The sequence below is a fragment of the Cyrtonyx montezumae genome, unplaced genomic scaffold (assembly GCF_038088225.1).
Source record: "Cyrtonyx montezumae isolate F1298 unplaced genomic scaffold, pur_monq_1.0 scaffold_51, whole genome shotgun sequence".
NCBI classification, from domain to species: Eukaryota; Metazoa; Chordata; class Aves; order Galliformes; family Odontophoridae; genus Cyrtonyx; species Cyrtonyx montezumae.
In genome coordinates this window covers 404,184-422,826 of record NW_027072058.1, presented here as the reverse complement: position 1 = coordinate 422,826, position 18,643 = coordinate 404,184, and the positions used below count along the sequence as shown (strand labels likewise).

The 18,643-nt window shown below is 48.3% G+C and overlaps 1 protein-coding gene across 1 annotated transcript; it reads right to left on the bottom strand.

The window, feature by feature from the left end:
- Positions 1-1,068: 1,068 nt before the first annotated feature.
- Positions 1,069-18,438, bottom strand: SUGP1 (SURP and G-patch domain containing 1). Its single transcript, XM_065748660.1, has 14 exons — positions 18,356-18,438; positions 18,042-18,213; positions 17,118-17,221; positions 16,442-16,669; positions 14,814-14,937; positions 14,146-14,249; positions 12,410-12,533; positions 10,194-10,675; positions 5,435-5,541; positions 4,635-4,812; positions 4,282-4,388; positions 3,166-3,311; positions 1,795-1,924; positions 1,069-1,252 (listed from the first exon to the last, which is right to left on the bottom strand). Exons 1-14 carry the CDS (start codon positions 18,399-18,401, stop codon positions 1,226-1,228), a joined length of 2,079 nt encoding a protein of 692 aa, XP_065604732.1. The 5' UTR covers positions 18,402-18,438; the 3' UTR covers positions 1,069-1,225.
- Positions 18,439-18,643: the final 205 nt, after the last annotated feature.

Here is an 18,643-nt window from a genome sequence, read left to right as displayed (position 1 = left end):
AGGAAGGGATGAGCACAGGGCGAGGAGAAATGGCTTTCATCCCTACGTGTCATGCAGTGTGTTTGTTGTGGGGCTGCCCTCTTTTTTTTTTTGTATTTTAATGTTTTATAATGTAAGAAAGAAGTCTCGTCACTTATCTACGTTAGCCATAAATGTTAGTTGCAGTCCAAGATGAATCCTCTTCACCCAATGTGGCCCAGGAAAGCACAGAGCCCCCTTCTTCAGCCTGAAAAGGAGGGGAACTGTTTTCCCAACGAAGCACCAAGCCCAGATGTCACACTGACCTCCCCTGGCACATTCCCTATCTCTGTTTCCCAACCTCCCATTGCTCACAGTAAGACTGCTCTGTGCCATAACTCAGTGATTAAAACTAAGGAACAAACGAGCTTTATTTTATTTACAGAGCGAACGAGGAAAATTGGTACTCGCAGCTGTTTTTTCCCCCCTTACGACAACAAAACCCAAATGGCCTTTGATAAACTGTGTTGGAGGGCTGGGGTCTTGGTCACCCACGTCCAGGGGCACGGTTTGCAGTGCCTCAAGCGTCCAAGGAGCCACGAAGCTGTTGTCTCTGCAGCTGAATGCAATCCCCTGTGCACCTCTCCCTGCAGTCAGCTCCGCTCTGCTCCCACCCTCCTCTTGCAGAGGGCAGAGGTGAAGCAGGTAGGCAGCGGTTGTGCAACGTCAGCTGGAGGTCAGACTGCACTCCTGGCCTCACGACAGCGTCAGAACTCGGTTTGTCAGGGAGTAAAGACTGAGCAGGAGCCCCCTATCACCTCTGCAATTACAAAGGAGCAGCACAGGCTGCTGATCTGAAAACCAGACCATCTACGGTAACGCCGAAGACGTGCCCTGCCAGTAACACAACACTGAGCTATAGCTGAATGGAGTCCCTGAACCATCCATCCCTATCGGGATCTCTGGAGCTGCCCCCGTGTGCGCAGTGCCCTGCTGAGTGCATCCCTGCCCTCACCAGCTCTGTTACCCCTCCCACCCCCACGCAGGCCTCACTATTTTGGCTGTCACAGCACTGGAGCACGCAGTGAGTGGGCCTGCAGCCTTCCTTCTGGGTGAAGGGATGGCACTGTGACTCGAGGAAGTTGTCAATATTAGCAAGTAAGAGAATGATAATGCAGATTTCATGACGTTTCACAGTAAAATTACGATTGTTTTGGAAATAGATCATCCCCCTCCCCTCCCCCAAAAGAAAAAACCACCAGCGTTCTCAGTAGTAAGGTCGTCGTGGATTGTTCTGTGGGGAATAACAGGAGAAAATTAATCAGAAGCGTCGTCTTCACAGAACAATGAGCATTTGAGCTTAATTATCTGAAAAAGCCACTGAAACGTGACATTTCTGACAGTGAGAGCTGAGGTTTCCCATCACAAATCACAAAGGCAGCTCTCTAGATGCGCCGGCACGCCGAACGTAACGGGCACTGCCAGCTCACTCAGCTCTCACAGCCAGGAATACAATTATTCAAAATAAGCCACAGATTCATGGACAACTCATCTGCCTCCCCTGTGTGCAGCACCTCTGCTTGGTATGGAGCACACAGGACTAAAGGCAGCGTCCTTTGCATCAGAAAAGCACAGCGAGGAGACGTGCACGTCCAGGCATCGCTGGGTAACGGGGATTTGATTCAGAATGAGAATGAATCAAAGGAACGTTCGTTGAATTTGATCTCTTGGTTTAAAAAAACAACCACATTGGAAACTGCTTTCTCTTTTCCAAGAGACACACGGGAGTCTCCGAGCATCTGTCCCTGTGCCTGCTCTGGTCCTGGGGCAGCTTACCAGTGGGTTTGGCCGGAAGCGGTAGGCGAGCATCATGCGTTTGCGGAACGCCTCGTACTCATCGTCCTCCTTGGTCAGCTCTGCGGGACGGTCGATGCCAAAGCCAGCACCATCCACAGCTGTGGTTCCCCTGTTCAGAAGAGATAAAGCTGCTGAGGGAGCAGCTCTCCTCGCTGCTCACCAGCACACACACAACGCAGGTAGGACCGAGCACATCGTCGCCTCTGCCACGTTTCTACGTTGCCCTTCCAAACCACTGAAGCCTGCTGGAAGCAGCAGTGACGACGTGTATTTGCTTACCCCTTTTAGAGCTGGAGTAGAAATAGTGTCTGTGCTTTGGAGGTCTCCCTGCCCGACCAGCAGTCCAACCTCGGGCAGCCAAAGCTGCTGGTTTGTGCCTCCTTGGTGGAGGCAGGCAGCTAACCCTTCTTAGCAACTCTGAGATGGCAAACCCAAGCAAATCACAACCCTGGTTGAACCCTGTGACAGACAGAAGTGCCTTCCTTCTGCTGTTGTAAAGCCTTGCTGTTCTGAACACAGGGATCTCTCCTCACAGGTCTCCTCTGAGCAAACAAGCACACTGTCAGAGAGACCTTCCTGCAGTAAGCAAAGCACTTCTTTGCAGAGACATTTCGTATTGTGCAGTAAAACAACTGTTATTTATAATAGAATCTAATGCTAAGAAATAATGCAGAGCATTTCCTATCACCAACAGCTGCTCTGAAGTTCAGCACACACCACCAGCAGACGATCCAGCCCAAAGGATATGCTTATCTATTTTTGGATGGACCTCTCCTGAAGCTTTATTATCTACAAAATGTGATGAAGTCAGTAAACTCCTGAGCAAAAAATGAGCTGCAAGTCGCACACAATGCTCACTGCTACAGACTAAACATTTCTCAAATGGGTGCACCAGGAGCACGTACTGGTGAGTGCCTTCCACCCACAGCATGCCAGCGACCAGCCAGCAGGCACCAGCAGTGCTTCAGATGCTCAGGGCTTTCTCATGAGGGTTTAAATAAATGTGGAGGCACGTCCTGTGAGTGATGAGGGCCATGCATGTGTTACCTTTGCTTTATAGAGGGGGAAACACCTTAGGAAAAGAAAACAACACGCTAGGCAAAAGGAGATGGCTGGGCTCAGATCATACCTCCTTGCTTGAGACACAGGAACAAATCCAGTCCTGGCAGGGAGAGAACCCCAAAGAAATCAGAAACAATTTTCCTCCTTTGCTGAGAGGATCCCACATTCTGTTCAAGTGATGAATTACAGCCACATTCACTGCAGCTGCTTCCAGTAGGCTAGAGCAGGAGCATCAATTATCAGCCTAAGAGGAAAGGACTAAATCAATAGTAGAAGAACTCTGCTTACTTGCTGACTGGGTTTTTAATCCCCTGTCCATCTGAACCAAGTCCCTCGCCTTCCTTCCAGCCCATCTTCATTAGCATTTGATAACCTATGTTTTCCACAGTCAGTTTGAACTCTTTGTACTCAGAATAATCTGGTTCACGTCCTTCCTGCAGAAAGACAAAAGGTAGAGCTGTTTTGTTTTGTATATGCACAGACAGACCTATCTTTGTGGGTCAAAAGAAGGAAAAAAAATCAGCTACTGGAAGACAGGACTGTTCTGGCAAACAGTTAATAACCAGCACGATCTCCTGGGACTCCACTTCTGCACAAACACAGAGGAGAAAACAGGTAAACGATAAAGCACTGCACAGTCACTGTTATGGTATTATGACTGTTGTTATATTATTGATATTCCACATCATAACATCAACTCATCGTGTAGTTTATTGGGAGTTAAAGAGTTAATGCTCTAGCTGCGTGGATGATCGATAGTTCTGGGTATACCTGTGTTGACAGTCACACAAGCCCTATAACAATCTGCAAGGAGCAGGGAATGCTGCTGTGAGATTAGGCTGAGACATATTCAGCTTCTGAATTTAAAGTTGCTCGCTGAATCAAGTTCCAGATACGGTTCCTATATAAACAAGGATCTCCAGGGAACAGAAGAACCCATGGTGGTTACAAGAAAACATTATCAAGGATGCCAGCATCAAGAAGTTCTGTGCTTTAGAAAGCACTGACAGCTATGAAGTACTTCTCATAAGCTTTTTGTATGCTTCATGCCTTTACTTACTGCAATTGTCTAGATAAAAACCTCAGGTTTTCCTTGCTTGGCATCAGCCACCACTTGTCTTAAACAGGAACTGCAGACAGTGGGGAGCACAAGAGGTTTGTCTCTAACTCCAGCTAGCCCCCAGATACCATCCCAACAGCCTGCTCTCTAGTTCACTACTGCTGCAAAGAGCAAAGACCTGCAGAAGGAACACGGACCCCAGGGTGAGGGCAGAAGTACTTCAAAGCTGCACAATGGCAAACTGCTCTGATAAAGGGCAGAAATGTGCCTGAGGTCTTACCCTCATCGCTGCAGGACAAATCTGAAGCACTACCAACTGCTCTGGGAAATCTCTGCTATTTTACCTTTAAAGCCTTGAACGTCTCCATGAATTTTTCCAGCTCGTCTGGTGGAAGAAAGTCTCCAATGAAATGCTTCCCTCTGCCCATCTGGGTCAGCTGCTCAGCCCACTCTGCTCAGGATACAGAAGTGAAAACAGCAGTTACGACTTGGGAGTTCCAGAGGGTTTGTGAAGCATAACATCTCACAGGAACAAACTTATCACCTCCACCCAACAGGGAGGGACACCACAGAGGAGACCAGTGACAAGCGACCCTGAGACTGCCACGCTAAGAACACGACCTCAAACATCTCCCTCTGGAGGCCTCTGTACAAGAGCAAAGCAAGCAGTGTGCCTGCATGGCAGCTCCCCACACACCTCGTGTCTTGTCCATCTCCATGCGCCGAAGCTGATGCTCCCACGTTCCCAGCTCGCTGTCCACTTCTTCATCACTGTCGTAGCCATGCTGGTGCTGCTGAATGGCCTTTTCCCACATCATCTGCATTTCCTGCATGGCTTGCTTGTGCTTCATAATCATGTCATACATCTGCTGCATCTGGGTGAAGAGATGCAACGGTGCACTCAGGGATACGAACCAAAACGAAGGCAGCACAGCCCCCCGCCCCAGCTGCCTCCCAGAGCACAGGTGATGACAGCTACAGGTCCCCAGGGGCAGCACAGCTGCTTGATCTGATCTGCTTACTTCTCAGATCAAACAGGAGCAAGGCGTGCTGGCTCCTCCAAGAGATGCACCCTGATTACAGCACTGAGGACTGCTGCCACCTCATCATCCCCACGCAGTTTGAACATCACCCTCACCTTCCAGCAAAAGCAAATTCTGCTCTTGCTCCACCACAGCTTGCACACACACCCTCACCTCCCCACTGCTAAAGCAATACGTAACCAGCTGCAGATGAGACACCACAGACCTTATAGATTTGGGGTTTTAGTTTGGGAGCACAGCAATTGGCTGGCTTAGCTCGTATTCCCCAAAGTCCTCTAAGACATTTCTGCTGACTGCAGCACCACATGATCCTCAGGCATTCAGCACAAATCCCAGAGATTTATGTGCAAAAGTTTCCCTGCTCTCGCCACCTCTGTTCTCCCACCCGGCGCTGCCACGCTGCGGCACGAGACGCAGGCACACAATGAACGTGGAAACCATTTCAGGGCATTACCTCCTGCTGCTCCTTCAGCTGTTTCTTCTGGGCTTCAGAGAGCTCCGTCACACCCACCAAACCAACTGGTTTCCCTTTTTCATACCCAAGGCCCTTGAGGTCCTGAACTGAAACAAGCAAACGTAAAAAGACTTCCATAAACCAGAGCCAGCTGTCGAGGCTGCAGAGCCACATCTCCAGAACCCACTGCAAAGCTTCAGACCCATTTCCCCACTGCTGCATTCACACACAGAACTGCAGAGCAACCACCTGAAGGCAGAGGCAGGAAACCCAGCAGCTCGCAGTGGCTCTGCCAGCACAGAGCCCAGATCACGTTAGCAGAGTGGGAACCAACATCCTGTACCCCCAGAGGCGATGCTGCACAGCAATCTCCTGTGGCATGCTTGATAAATCACTGCTCCTTTAATATTAATCCCCCTCATCAGGCTTCCTTGTGAGCTCCAGCCACTGCATTATTCTGAATGGTGTCCCATGCAGATCTGAGCTTGTCACTGTATTGCCCAGCCTGCAGATCACTACGTAAACAGCAGCTCCATTCGCAATGAAAAGCAAGTGACCATGCTGGAATAAAGACAGGAGCATTGTGCTGCTCTGGAAGGTACCACTCCCCAAGGAGATCTGAGCTCCTACAGGCTCAAGAAGAGCACTGTTTGGGTTTCAAAGAGGGGACAACATTCTAAGCTTGACAGCCCCACGGATGCATCCTCCTTCTCCTGCAGCATCCCATTTGGAAGCTCTTCGTGAGTGGAGGATGTGATTCCCATCTGGAATCACTCTTGCTGTCGTATCAGGTAAGGCCTGAGATGAGATACTAAGAAGATGTGGGCAGGGAACACACTGATTTCAAGTGACCGTACAACACTGAGCTCAAAGCACACATTAAAGGAGTGGGAACACCTCTATGTCACTGCTACACCACCAAAAAAGACCAGCACCATTTCTGGGGCTGCAGAAAGAGATTCACAGTAAAGACTGCCTTACAAACCCAGCTTGCATCTCTCTAGCAGAACTGGCAGCAGCTCCCCTCCTTCCGCAGCACCTCAGAATTAGGGCTCCAGCAGTTAAATATTTAAGGAAGCAAAAAAAGACCCACAACCATGCTGGAAAGCACGCTGCATTTTTCAAGGCATGGCGAAGATGATCTTCTGAAATGACTGCAAAACCCTCAATTCGGACGGCCGTCCAGACCACAGTTAAATGATGCCTCATTAATTATTCATCACCTATTAATTATGAAGCCCAATAATAACAGGATCATTGTTAGTGACACCGAATGTCTACGCAGCATGCTAATTAGGCCCCAGGAGTTGGCTTCTGCCTTTCCCTTGCTCTCAACCCAGGGCAACTGATCCAAGCCCTCTTATCTCCCCCTCCTTTCCCACACGCTTTTGGCCAAGCGTGCCACGATTGGGAAGCAGCTTCCTCAGCTCCAGCCTCCCAGGGAGAACATGAAACAGCACACCCAGCCTTGCTCACACAGCGAGAGCCTCGGTGCCAGCCACGGGAGTCAACTCTGCAGGAAGAGTTATGTAAAACACTGCAAGAGGTTTGCTGAGAGCAGGAAGCAATCAGCGGCGTCGCCCTGGGCCTGGCGCTGGGATAAGCACTTTCAGCTCCCAAGAAATAAGAGCAAATAGAAAAATGAACCTGTCTGCTATTGACTAAGAGCCCGACTTCTGTCTCGGAGAACAGGGAGATTTGGAGACTGTCTTAATGAACACGCTCCTCCATTCCACGCCGAACTCGCTGTAAATAAGAATCTGGCTCCAAATGTGATGTGAGAGCGGGGCACTCCAGCAGCAGCCCTCGCCAAGGATTCACCTCCTGTCTCAGGGCATGGGAAAGCTTTCTCTGAATGCACCAAGGAAGGCTCTGCCCTTCACGGAGGTCAGCAGCTCTCTGGCTTCATTCTGAATTGCATAAACACTCAGGCTAAGAGCCAGGCACGGCTCCACAGGCCCCACGAGCTGGTGGCTTGCCAGCATATATAACCACCTTAAAGGAGAAAGGTAGGACCGTGGCATCTTCTTTCACGTCCCAGAAAGCACATGCCACTGCTGCTTCCTGTGCTAAAGCTACATCTGGTTCGTCTGCCTGCTCCGTGGCACCTCGCAGACTTCGTGCTGAGATTTGGCTGTAAGAGTCACTGCAGCAGTTTATTTCTGGGGGATATTTCTGTAGCCTCGGCCCGAAGCATCCCAATACAGGAAAGGGGAGAGAAAAAGCAAAGCTCCACCCAAAGTCTGCACCCGAAGACAGAGAAATCTATGTCAGAAATAGATAATCAGATTTATAGGTGCCTTGCAGCAGGCTAGCATGGTGCAAAAGAAAAGCTGCTCTCAGCCTCACGTTCAGCAAGCTTGGGAAGAAGGCATTTTTCCCTTGAATGACATCAGCTTATCCACAGGGTTAATGGTGCAGTCTATCTGCAGCATTGGCAGAAGACTACCTGAAGGTTCATCCCTTCCCTACATGCACAAAGAGCTTGTTAGAACTGAACTGAACCTCCTTTAAGAGCAGCAGAAGAAACCCCAGTACAGAAGTGCCTGAATTTGCACTTTGCAGCCTCAAGACTGCACTCAATTAAAAGGAATCAGACCCAAACCAATCCAATATCAGGTTTCAGAATATTCTAACAGCAGCCTACAGTACCCATTAGTCCACAGAGTTCACTAAGGGCAGCATCTCTGTTCTGTTCAGCTTCTCAGATGTATTAGTCCCTGCAGCACCTATGCAGTTAAGTGCTTCGACATCAATATATTTAAGAGGAACTTGTTTCTGCCCAAAAGGGCTACTTTTCCTCCACTCTGCAATACTGATTTATTACTACGAGTAGACAGAAAAAGGATCCCAACAGTCCTTCACTACATTCAGAACAAATGCTAAGGATAAAAGGTCTGAGACAGATACATAGGGACCAGAGCATCCTGTGCAACCTGCCTTGCACAGAGCCACTGTAACTTGGAATCCTCTCCACCTGTCAGGTTGAAGATGTTAATTCTACAAAGAGATTAGTCCATCTCAAGCAATAAATAATAATAAAACATGCCCTGTAGGGGGAAGGATTTATTAACAGTTGATTTGTTACGCCCAGCAAACTGTTTGCTGTCCTTTTCTTCTACTTGACACAAAGCCCTGTTGAAAGTGAGCATGAACACAGCTAGCATGTCCCTGTCTAATTAAGGAGAGGCTAAAGAGCCAGGGGAGACTCCAGCAGGAAGCATGCTGCAGTGAGCACACGGATACTCTTGCAGGCCCCCACTGCAGCAGGAGGTATTAAGATGGAATCTGATGCTTGTTTTGATAGTGCCTGCCCAGCTATCAAAGCTTCATCTAAGCTTCATTACTGTCTGCAGGAAAAAAAAAGCTACTCTAGAGGCACGGAGTAAGACTTTAGTATCTGATTTCTGGCTTGCTACAAGCAGCAATTCAAGGTCAAATGAGTGAGCCATTCAGATTGGTGACTTGTCCTGTACGTATGACAAGTACAGACAAGAATTCTGTACAGGGTGGTGATCAGAAAAGCAGATTGCATAGGAGCTCCTCTTCCTCTCCACTTGAAGAGATGGATGAGGAGAGCGAGCCCTTCCTTCCTGACCTCTGCAGAATCAACACATCACAATACATACTGCCAGCCCAACATCTCACCCAGGCCTAACAAGTAAAGCTATTAATGGCTGAGCAATTACATCCTCTAAAACCCAGCCTAAGCAGAAGATCCACTGACTTAATGGAGCAACGAATTGTGCAGGCTGACCATGCACTCAGAACCACGTGGTCTCTCCCTGCAGCTCAGAAAACTATACCCCATTTTTGCTACTTGTCCCATGTCCATTCTGCTATTGCTCTTTGGGAAAGCTCCTACTTAGACAAATACTGATTATTTATCCTGTGACTCTAACCTCACACCCTAGTTTCCTTTCAGTTAGCCTATCTTGCATCTTTCTCTTGCTCCTTTTTGCCATCTCTTCCCCACAACACACTAACTGAACTAAGGATCCAAAGACATCCCCTTAAACACCTGCACCCACCTGTTGTCCTTGACGAACTCAATTTCTGCATGCATCTCTAAGTGCCTGCCTAATCACCTACGTACCAGATGAGCCACAGGAGTTCAACCTCTGTGAGCTCACTGCAAATGCCTGGGCTGGAAGCATTACCTCCCTGCACTGCAATGGGGCTGCACCCCCTGGTGAACCTGGCAGGTGAAGCAGCAGGGACATCAGCCTCAGCACTAGATGAGGGCTGTGATGCCTGCCTGTAATCAAATGAACCAAAATGGGTATAAACTGGAACTGGGAGTTATACTTGTGTCCACCAGCACCTGGAGAACAGCTATTCCCATTTAGCCTTCTGAGCAGTTAGAGTGAGATGGAAGTGCTGCCCAGGGGTTTTATCCTACCGTGGGGAATAAGCACAGTTCAGCTTTGATATTTGTTTTCTGAAGACTCTTCCTGAAGTGAAATAGCCCTAAATAGCGTGGAGGCTGAAGCTCTAATGAGCTATAGCACAGCAGGGTTTTAGAGATAGCTGAAGAACGATAAGATCCAATCCCTGGTGTCAGCGAGATAAAGTGGTTTATCTGGGTTTCCACACAGGGAGAGTTATCTGCTGGACCTAGCTGTAAGACGGGGGGCTGGCGACCAAGGAGATTACAACGAGATAAAGGCTTGCTGGGTTTTGTTTACGCAGCCAGCTGAGCTAAGGCAGAAAGCACTCCCTAGGAAAAACAGTTATGCAACCCAAAAGAGCCACTAACCTGACAGAGGGGAGGGAGAATCCAACTGCTGGATGAGCTGCGGGAGGGGCAGTTCAACCTTGTCCTCCTCCGGCCCCCACCTGCTCTTCCGCTTCTTTTTAGTAGTGCCTGCTGCTGCTGTAGCTGTTGTCACAGCAGTAGTTGTAGCTGTCTGATTAGGTGGAGTTGAAGAGGACGATGGTGAAGGTGAGGGCAATGGTGGGGGCACAGGCAAGGGCACGGGAACAGGTAAGGGGACGGGCAAGGGCACGGGAACAGGTGAGGGGGCAGGGATAGGTAAGGGTAAAGGCAAAGGTGTGGGCACAGGTAATGGCAGAGATGACAAGCACAGGGGTGATGGAGATGCCTCAGGACTGGTCTTCCTTTTCAGACTGGACTCTGCAGGCAAGGGGGCACTTGCAGCACTGGTTTTGGCCTTACGGAACTCCTCCAGTTTCTGCCGGTAATACCTGTAGCCTTTGCTGTTTGGCTCATACAAAAACCTATGGGGGGGAAAAAAAAAATAAGTCTGGACTAGTACCCAGGGGATGGACACAGTTTGCTCAGCACTTCCCCTTCTCGCAAGGCTCTTGGCCCAAGAAGACATCCCACTCATCTCGCTGCTCTCCAGCACCACCCTGTGTGTATGTGAGTGCAACGCAGGGCTCTGCACGCTGCTGCGAGGAGAACTGCAAACCTCGGGGAGCAGGAAGCACGCTTCCCTTCCCATCCACGGGTGACACGCAGCTATTCACAGCCACAGAAGCATGCTGTGCTAAAAGGATCAACGTGTCGTTCAAAGGCAAGGGGAAGAACACGTCTGGGAAAACTGCAAGGGCACCACAACACGATGGATTTCAGCTCTCAGGAGAAAGCAAACGCTCCTGGCTTACCAGGGAGAATGCCAAACCACTGCACAAAGAAACTGCTCCCAGCCCTGTATTCGAGCTAGAAGCGTAGATATTAACAGTCTGCTTAATTATACCACGACTCCTCCTCCTCCTGTTCCTTTGTACTCAACAAAAATACTGCTTTAGGTGTTACTCCTTCCAGAAATAGGCATCCCTGACCTTTTGGGTAAAATAAAGCTCCTTAAGACTCTGTAGGAAGAACGTGAACAATCCTCAGCCTGGCAGCTATGCAAATAAATAAATAAATAAATGAAGATACACTTTGTTTATTATAAACACTCTCTTTTTGGGCTCCCTCCAATACTCCACGCAGAAACTTTGCCTATTCCTAGTGCCTCTGCAATGCTCCTGTTTCAGAGAGGAAGAACTTAAAACGTGATCTAACCTCTCCTTGTGATAGCACCTACTCCTACAAGGAAACACACAAGACAACAGGCCTTCCCCATCTATCACTGCACAACAGCCACAGGCAAACAAGCACATCTCTGACACTCCAAAACACACTGAATTAAATCCTGCATGCCTACATTTGAATGACAGGATCAGGGATTGCTCCAGGAGGGCAGGATGGGACATCCACTGAGGGAATCCCAAGAGAGGAGGTAGGGTTCATCTGGGTCATGCTCAGGTGGGACCACAGTGGTGTTTTCAGGTAAATAATGGAGCAGCTCAGCTATCAGCACATCTGTCGAGTGCAATTCACAACTTGAGGAGATGACCCGAGGGGGCCAGGAGGCAACAAATGAAATGCCAAAACATCAGCAGGAGGAGAAGACCTGCTGAACACAGCGCTGCTCCCGGAGAGCACACCACACTGTTTGTAAGAGCAGAGAAATGAAACACATATGACACTAAAGGGAGACATTAAACAGCTGTCAGCAAGCACTGAACAGAACAATTCACATCTGATGCACTGAAAAAGATATTCCAAAGGGGGACCTAACGGGGGAGGAGTGCTACCTGTACCTCAGAGAAGATGCTGCGCAAAGAGCAACCTAGGAAATTAATTGGACTGCAGCAGTATGAGGGGTGGATGGGGGCCCACAACAGAACCCAGTTATAGGGAAGAACTTAAAGGTCAGAATTATACCAGTGGATTGCAGGTGGGAGGGGTGGAAGTCGTAAATTAATTTTGGAGAAAGCCAATCGATTCCTGCCTCTCTGTGCCTCGATTGGTAAAGCTTCAGAATGTGAAGGCATCAGCACTCTACTCTACACTCTTACCATCCTTGTAAGGTCAGATTTATGTCCACCATTGTCCCTTAAGAAATAAAAAGACCCACCCGAGCCCCCACCTTGCCCCCTGCTGCAGGTTTCTTCCTTTACCTGAAAGCGTGGTTCTCACGGTTGTTCTGCAAGGCAATAGCTTCCACCTCAGGACCCCCGTCTGCTATGAACCGGGCGAGTTTCTCAGCAAAGTTCTTTGTCTCTTCATCCTCTGGGGGTGAAACTTTAAGCAGGCTGTCAGTACTGGGCCCAACTCACACAAGCAACAGTCAAAGCCTATCTGTTCTAAGAACCCCAAGAGCAGAATAAGGGCAAAAGGTCGAGTTTAATTTTTAGAAATATTACACACACAACAGAGTTTACATCACAAGAACATGACATTGCATTACAGTTGTACAACAGTTTTGTAACCAGAGGAGTGCTCATTCACACGTCACCATCCTCTGTGCCAGCAGCTAGATGAGAGCAGATTAGGGACAAGCCAGCTTTTGTGTTCAAGGGGGGCACTCATTTCTCTGTGCAGCAGAGGAAGTCCTTCCTCAAGTCAGGCACTCTGCCATAATATCACATCTCAGTACTCACAATTAATTCTCATTAAAGGTTTTGCCACTGAAGTTCAGAGATGCAAATGGGAGGAAAAAGCAGCCAAGGAGCAACACACAACCCCACATGTACCCAGAGGCACTACGCACCTGATGGCCACTTTGAGGGAGGATTGTAGGGCAGAGGAAATTCACCACAGAACACTCCCAGCCCTCACATGGAAGAGGCGACCACTGCAGCCTCAGTCCAAAGGCACAGAGGTCTCAGAGCATTCATATTTCAAGCACATTTGATGTTTATAAGGAGCCAGGCAAACAGGTTATTTAGCCATGACAGCCTTATATGAATTTGCTACCTGCACAGCACCAGTGCCAGTACTCCAGCGTGCTGACGCAGGACCAGGAGGCAGAAGACATGATTAAAAGCCATGGCTAAGTCATAACCTTTCCTTGCTTCAATATTCCACACCCATAAAGCATTGATAATACCATTTATAGCTTCCAGGCTGCACAATCAGCTAGTTGATATTGGTAACGAGCTCCCTCAGCCCACAGTCTGTTAAGCCACAGTTTGTTTGGGCTGTTAGCTCATCAGCATGACAGCTAAATTGCATTAATACTCCTTTCCACAGGAGAGGAATCTGATAGCAGACCTGAAACGGAGGCTGGCCAGGAAGCAATGAACGCCCAGCGTGCAGACCACATTTCACCCATAACAATTTTGGTCTTCTAATGCAGTTAATGTTGTTCCACCACCCATAGCACCTGTCTGTTAGCAGATCTCCCATTTCTGCTGCTCTCCCACCAGAAACCAGTCCCTTATTTGCAAAGGTTTATGGCCCAAATGGGAAATCAAGGTTTTGAGTAGGGAAACAGCAGCAGAAATGAGGATTACATTCAAATAAACCTTTCTCGTTGATAACAAATCCAATAGGAATGTGTGAGAATAAGCACTCTTCCTCATTTCATTTTCAGTACTGAAACACCTTCCAGATTGCACATAATGGAGAAGCATTTTAGTTCACTTCATATTTCTCCAAAGCCCTTAAAAATTACAAATTCCTTACAAGAGCCCATACACTGTGCTTAAATACATTGTGGGTTTGGGCAAAGACCACCTTGGAAAAGGAGTTTGATGCCAGAGGTCACCATCTCCATACATTTTATTTACAGGAACAGACTGTCATATCTGTCCCCACTGTTTCCAGACAGCCTTACAGTCACGGAGAGAGTGAAGAAGGCAAATAAATTCTGTAATTTATAGAGTATTCTCCAGATCACAGTCTTAATTACCTTTTTGAGAAGAGGACGCCTGAGAACTTTGATTCTCTTTTCTTATCTCTGCCACTTTCTTTCTGTAGTAAAGGAATTCTCTGCTGTTCTTATCATGTAAAAACCTGAGGTGGAGATGAAGGAAAAAACAGCAAAAAAAAATGCATCAGCAACAACTATAAAAAAACCAACACCGATCCCCTAGAGATGTAAACAGCTCCAGCTACAAAGAACAAGATAGATAAATTACTCAGGACGCACTTAAACCGTGGGTTACAACATCTTTAGCACGTATAAACACACACTGCTCTAATCCAAGGACTCGTACCCAAATGTTTTATTTTACTTCACAAAGAAAAATAAATATCAATCTCTCCTTCCCTCCGTCCTCAGCCACACAGTACAGCAGTGGCAGAGAAGACAGACTCAGCCCTAAGGTGCAACCCGTGGGCTGGGTGTTGGACAGACAGCCACATCTCCCAGGCTATATTCCTAGCTAACTGATCCGTGCCCACACCATCACTTTCTGCTTCTGTTTTCCCAGCTACAAAACAAATACAGTGATGTGCAACAAAGCTCAAGTCCAGCCCACAGTAATCAGATCAACTGACCCCGCTTCCCCACGTGAGAGCTACTGATGCTCTTCCTCCTACAAAGACACAGGGTAGACAAGTTAGCTCCAGACTTACGAAAAAGCTGGGTTATCCTTGTAGTCTTCCATAGCGACCTTCTCTAACTCTGGTCCCCCTTCAGCCACGAACCTAGCCAGCTTTTCCACCACTTGGCGGGTCTCCGCATCCTCTGGGGGTAAAACTTTAAGCAGGCTGTCAGTACTGGGGTTCAACTCACACACCAAACAGGCAACAGGCACATTACTTCTAAGAACCACGGCGACAGACAAAAGTAGAACGGGAATGGGAAGAAAAAGGATGAAATGGGGGATCTGGTCTTACACAGCTGTACAAATCACAATCCCTGTTCCACAGTCAGCCTCCCCCCTCCCCTACTATGAAGTTAGTACACTGAGTACAAGAAAAAGCCTAAAAATTTGATCAGAATAGCTCAGGGTACGACTTCAATTGGAACATAATTTGCTTCTGACAACTCTACTCCACACAAAACACAAGATGGGGAGGAATAGGACAACCACATTACCAACTAAACATTATAAATTACAGTTCCCAAAGCGTTGTTCTGTACCACGAGAGCAGAGACAGCTTGTGCAGCTGCAGCACACAGCTCATCCTACTGGCATATGCCTGTGTCCCAGCCCTCACTTGGAGGGAATCCCATCAGAGATAAGAGGAGAGCATCATCTCCAAAAAGCTGTGCCAAACAAGGAACCCACTGTGATTAGAGAGCTGATATAGGGTATATTCAGTGGAAACTAAACACACATTTGTCTGGACAGTGATATTTTGGGTATGGTGCTGAACACAGAGCACGCAGGAGTAGAGATGTCCGCTCTGATCTAGGCTAGTTTTGAACCCAAGGAATGTAAGGGCCCACGTCCTATCTTCACTCTGCAGCAAACAGCTCCTCCTCACATTCCTGCAGTACATTTCATGCCTGTGTCCAGACCTGCCAGGATTACGTGTTAATAAATCCCACAGCAACAGCTAGACACGTTTTTGTTAACATAACGAAACGAACTGTGACACAAACCTTAGTGTGACTTACTTAGCAACACCAATCTAATTTTATACTTGATTAATACGCCCGTGTGAAATTCAGATTATTAACCAAATCTGCCTCCTGGCTCCTCAGCCTATGTTATCCGCAGACACTTGCTTGTTTAAGTACTGCAATTATCTTTGTTGGTTTTATATCTTCAAGTGAAGACCTCTAAGGTGTGTTTTTCTAACGAAGCTTCAGAGAGAGAACTTGGAATTCACCTGATCGTACTTCTGCTCCTTGTAAGTAATTATATTCATTTATACATTCAATTTCTCCCCCTTCCTCAATTGTTTGCCTTGATAACTTAGAAAAAAACAAATTCATTTATACATTCAATTTCTCCCCCTTCCTCAATTGTTTGCCTTGATAACTTAGAAAAAAACAACCTTCCTAGACATAAAACAGACCCAGCCTAACTACGGTGAGCTCAGGCCGGATGAACAACCCCAGTTATTGGGGCTTAACAGCCCTCCACCCTCAGCTTTTCTACACAAAAGTCTGCATGCAAAAACCTTCCCAATAATTCACAACTTAAGAGAAAAGCCCAACCAACCTAACATTTAACTCATTGAGCCACGGCAAGCAAGCCTGACCCCCCCCCCCCCCGATAAACAGTGCAGTAGTACAAGGTGTCATTTACCTTTGATTTCCAACCACTGCTCATAATCTTCCTCCTCATCCTCATCTGGCGACTGAAACACACTGAGGCGGTTAACGACTGGGCTCTGTTTGGAATGGGAGTAGCTCTTCGCTTGCTGCAGCATGCTGCTCAGGACCTGACCAGGGCGCTTCCCAAACACCATAGGTTTCTTCCCAACATTTGGTGCAGAAGTGTTTGCCGAGTTATTAGTAGAACTTGGGGGAGGTTCTTCGAAAAGAATGAGGGGGAAAATAATTCCTGTGCATTTTTACTGTTTTAATCTCAGCAGGTTATAAGTAACAACTCAGGCAGTAATACATCTGCAGTAGGCCGTTATTTTCAGAGTAAATTAAAGACACTGCTTGGCAGAAGCTTCATAACTAAGTGAAAACTACAGTGATTGCTACAAGGTGAGATTCAAACTTAAAAAAAAGTAGTAATAACATATATGCCTGTCTTCAGAGCAACTACAGATGGAAAGAAGTGCAAACGTTCCTCCTGCATCCTGAAGGAAGCCTTCAATCTAAATCTAAAGGGGTCACCATTGCTTCAGAACTTACTCACACTGGTAACAGCTCATGGCAGGGTTTCTAAAGTGAACATACACAGAGGCAGCTCACACAAAGTGGTACCATCAGGAGAAGGAAGGCCTCCTGCTGCCCAGAGGTTGACCTACCAGTACTTGACTTTTCCTTCTGCAGCTTGAGAAACTGCTGGAGGAAACTGCCATCGTTAACAAACTTGTTGGAAACAGAGGCTTCGTTTTCAGCACCGTCATCTCTAAACAGAAAAAAGAAAAGCAGGGGATGGTAATTGACAACTTCCCCAGTCCCTTCAAAAACTTTTATTTTGGACAGAAAACAAAATCGAAAATCCCTATCTTTGATGCCTAATTTTGAGAATGCAGCTTTTCAGAAACACAAGAACCATTCCACTCGCTGCTTATAGCATTTACCCACGCTCTCCATCTGATCTGCTTACCACCAAATTAAAACAGAATCCCCCCTTGCATAGTTGTGTCATTGTGCTTCCAGGAGCTCTAGGCAAGCAGCTACTGGTGGAATTGCACGATTAGGAGTTAAGGTTGTGCAAAAAGTAGTAATTGAGGGGAAGGAAAACATAATATCACAGCATTAGAAGTGCTCCAAGAGGGGAGATTTGGACTAGATATAAGGAAAAAGTTCTTTAAGAAAGGGGTGGTGAAGCACTGGCACAGGATGCCTTGGAGAGGTGGTGGATGGGGAGTCCCTATCCCTGGGGACACACGAGGTCAGGCTGGACAGAGCTGTGGGTGTTCACTGCAGGGGAGTAGGACCAGAAGGCCTTGAATGGACGTCGGGGTCCCTTCCAACCCAAACCATTTATGCTTCACAAGGGCACCTATCTGTTAACAGCAGTATGTGACAAAATTGGGCAGCTCCACTAAACACACGGAGCCCACTGCTGCTGTTCTGGATGGTTAATTAACTCAAATTAACTAACGAGCAGCTCCGACCCCTTAGCATTGGCTCCAAGTGCCCGTGAGGCCCCTTCCCACCTCGCTCCCACCGCACACCCACTTCTCCCAGCACAGCCCAGCACTCCCCATCACCGCACGCACTCTCCGAGCAGCGGCAGCTGCTGCAGGCTCAGCGCGCTCTGCCGGGCCTGCTGCTCCAGCCGGGCCTCGATCTCTCTCTTTTTCTGCGCTATCAGCTCCTCTTGCTGGAGGATATTCGCCGTCGTCTTGGCAGATTTTGACTGCGCGACCCCAAACCACCGACTGGCCTTCCCTGAATGGGGGGAGGGGAGGAAGGGGGACGCGATTACCGCCCACTGCAACAGGAGATCTCCCCGAAGCCCTCACGGCCGAGCCAGGGAGCGGCGGAAGTAACGGGGACGGGAAGAAAGCGGAAAAAAACAGAGGAGCCGTACCCGGAGCATCCCGGTGGTGGTGATGGTGGTGGTGGTGGTGGTCCATTTTGGAAGTGCCGTCCCACCATGCACCGCGCTGGGTCCGGGCGGGCGCTGCCGCAAAGGCCTCTGGGAACTGTAGGCCCCGTGGAGGCCTCGGCCTCACTGCTCGCACTTCCGGGCGAGGAGGAAAGGAGGGAGCGGAGCGGAGCGCTTCGCTGCGGTGCGGACGCGGCCTTCGCTCTCCCTTCCGAGCCCTTAACGCAGCCCACGGAAGAGCGCGCCCGGACTACAGCTCCCAGGAGCCCT

Bases quoted from the DNA above. Each gene is read 5' to 3' on its own strand.
- SUGP1 (XM_065748660.1), bottom strand. From the start codon at position 18,401: ATGGACCACCACCACCACCACCATCACCACCACCGGGATGCTCCGG. The intron at 14,938-16,441 runs GTAAATGACACC...GCCTGCTTAAAG, and splicing joins GCAGTGGTTGGAAATCAAAG to TTTTACCCCCAGAGGATGCG. The intron at 4,813-5,434 runs GTAATGCCCTGA...CTCTTCACCCAG, and splicing joins AGCTGAAGGAGCAGCAGGAG to ATGCAGCAGATGTATGACAT.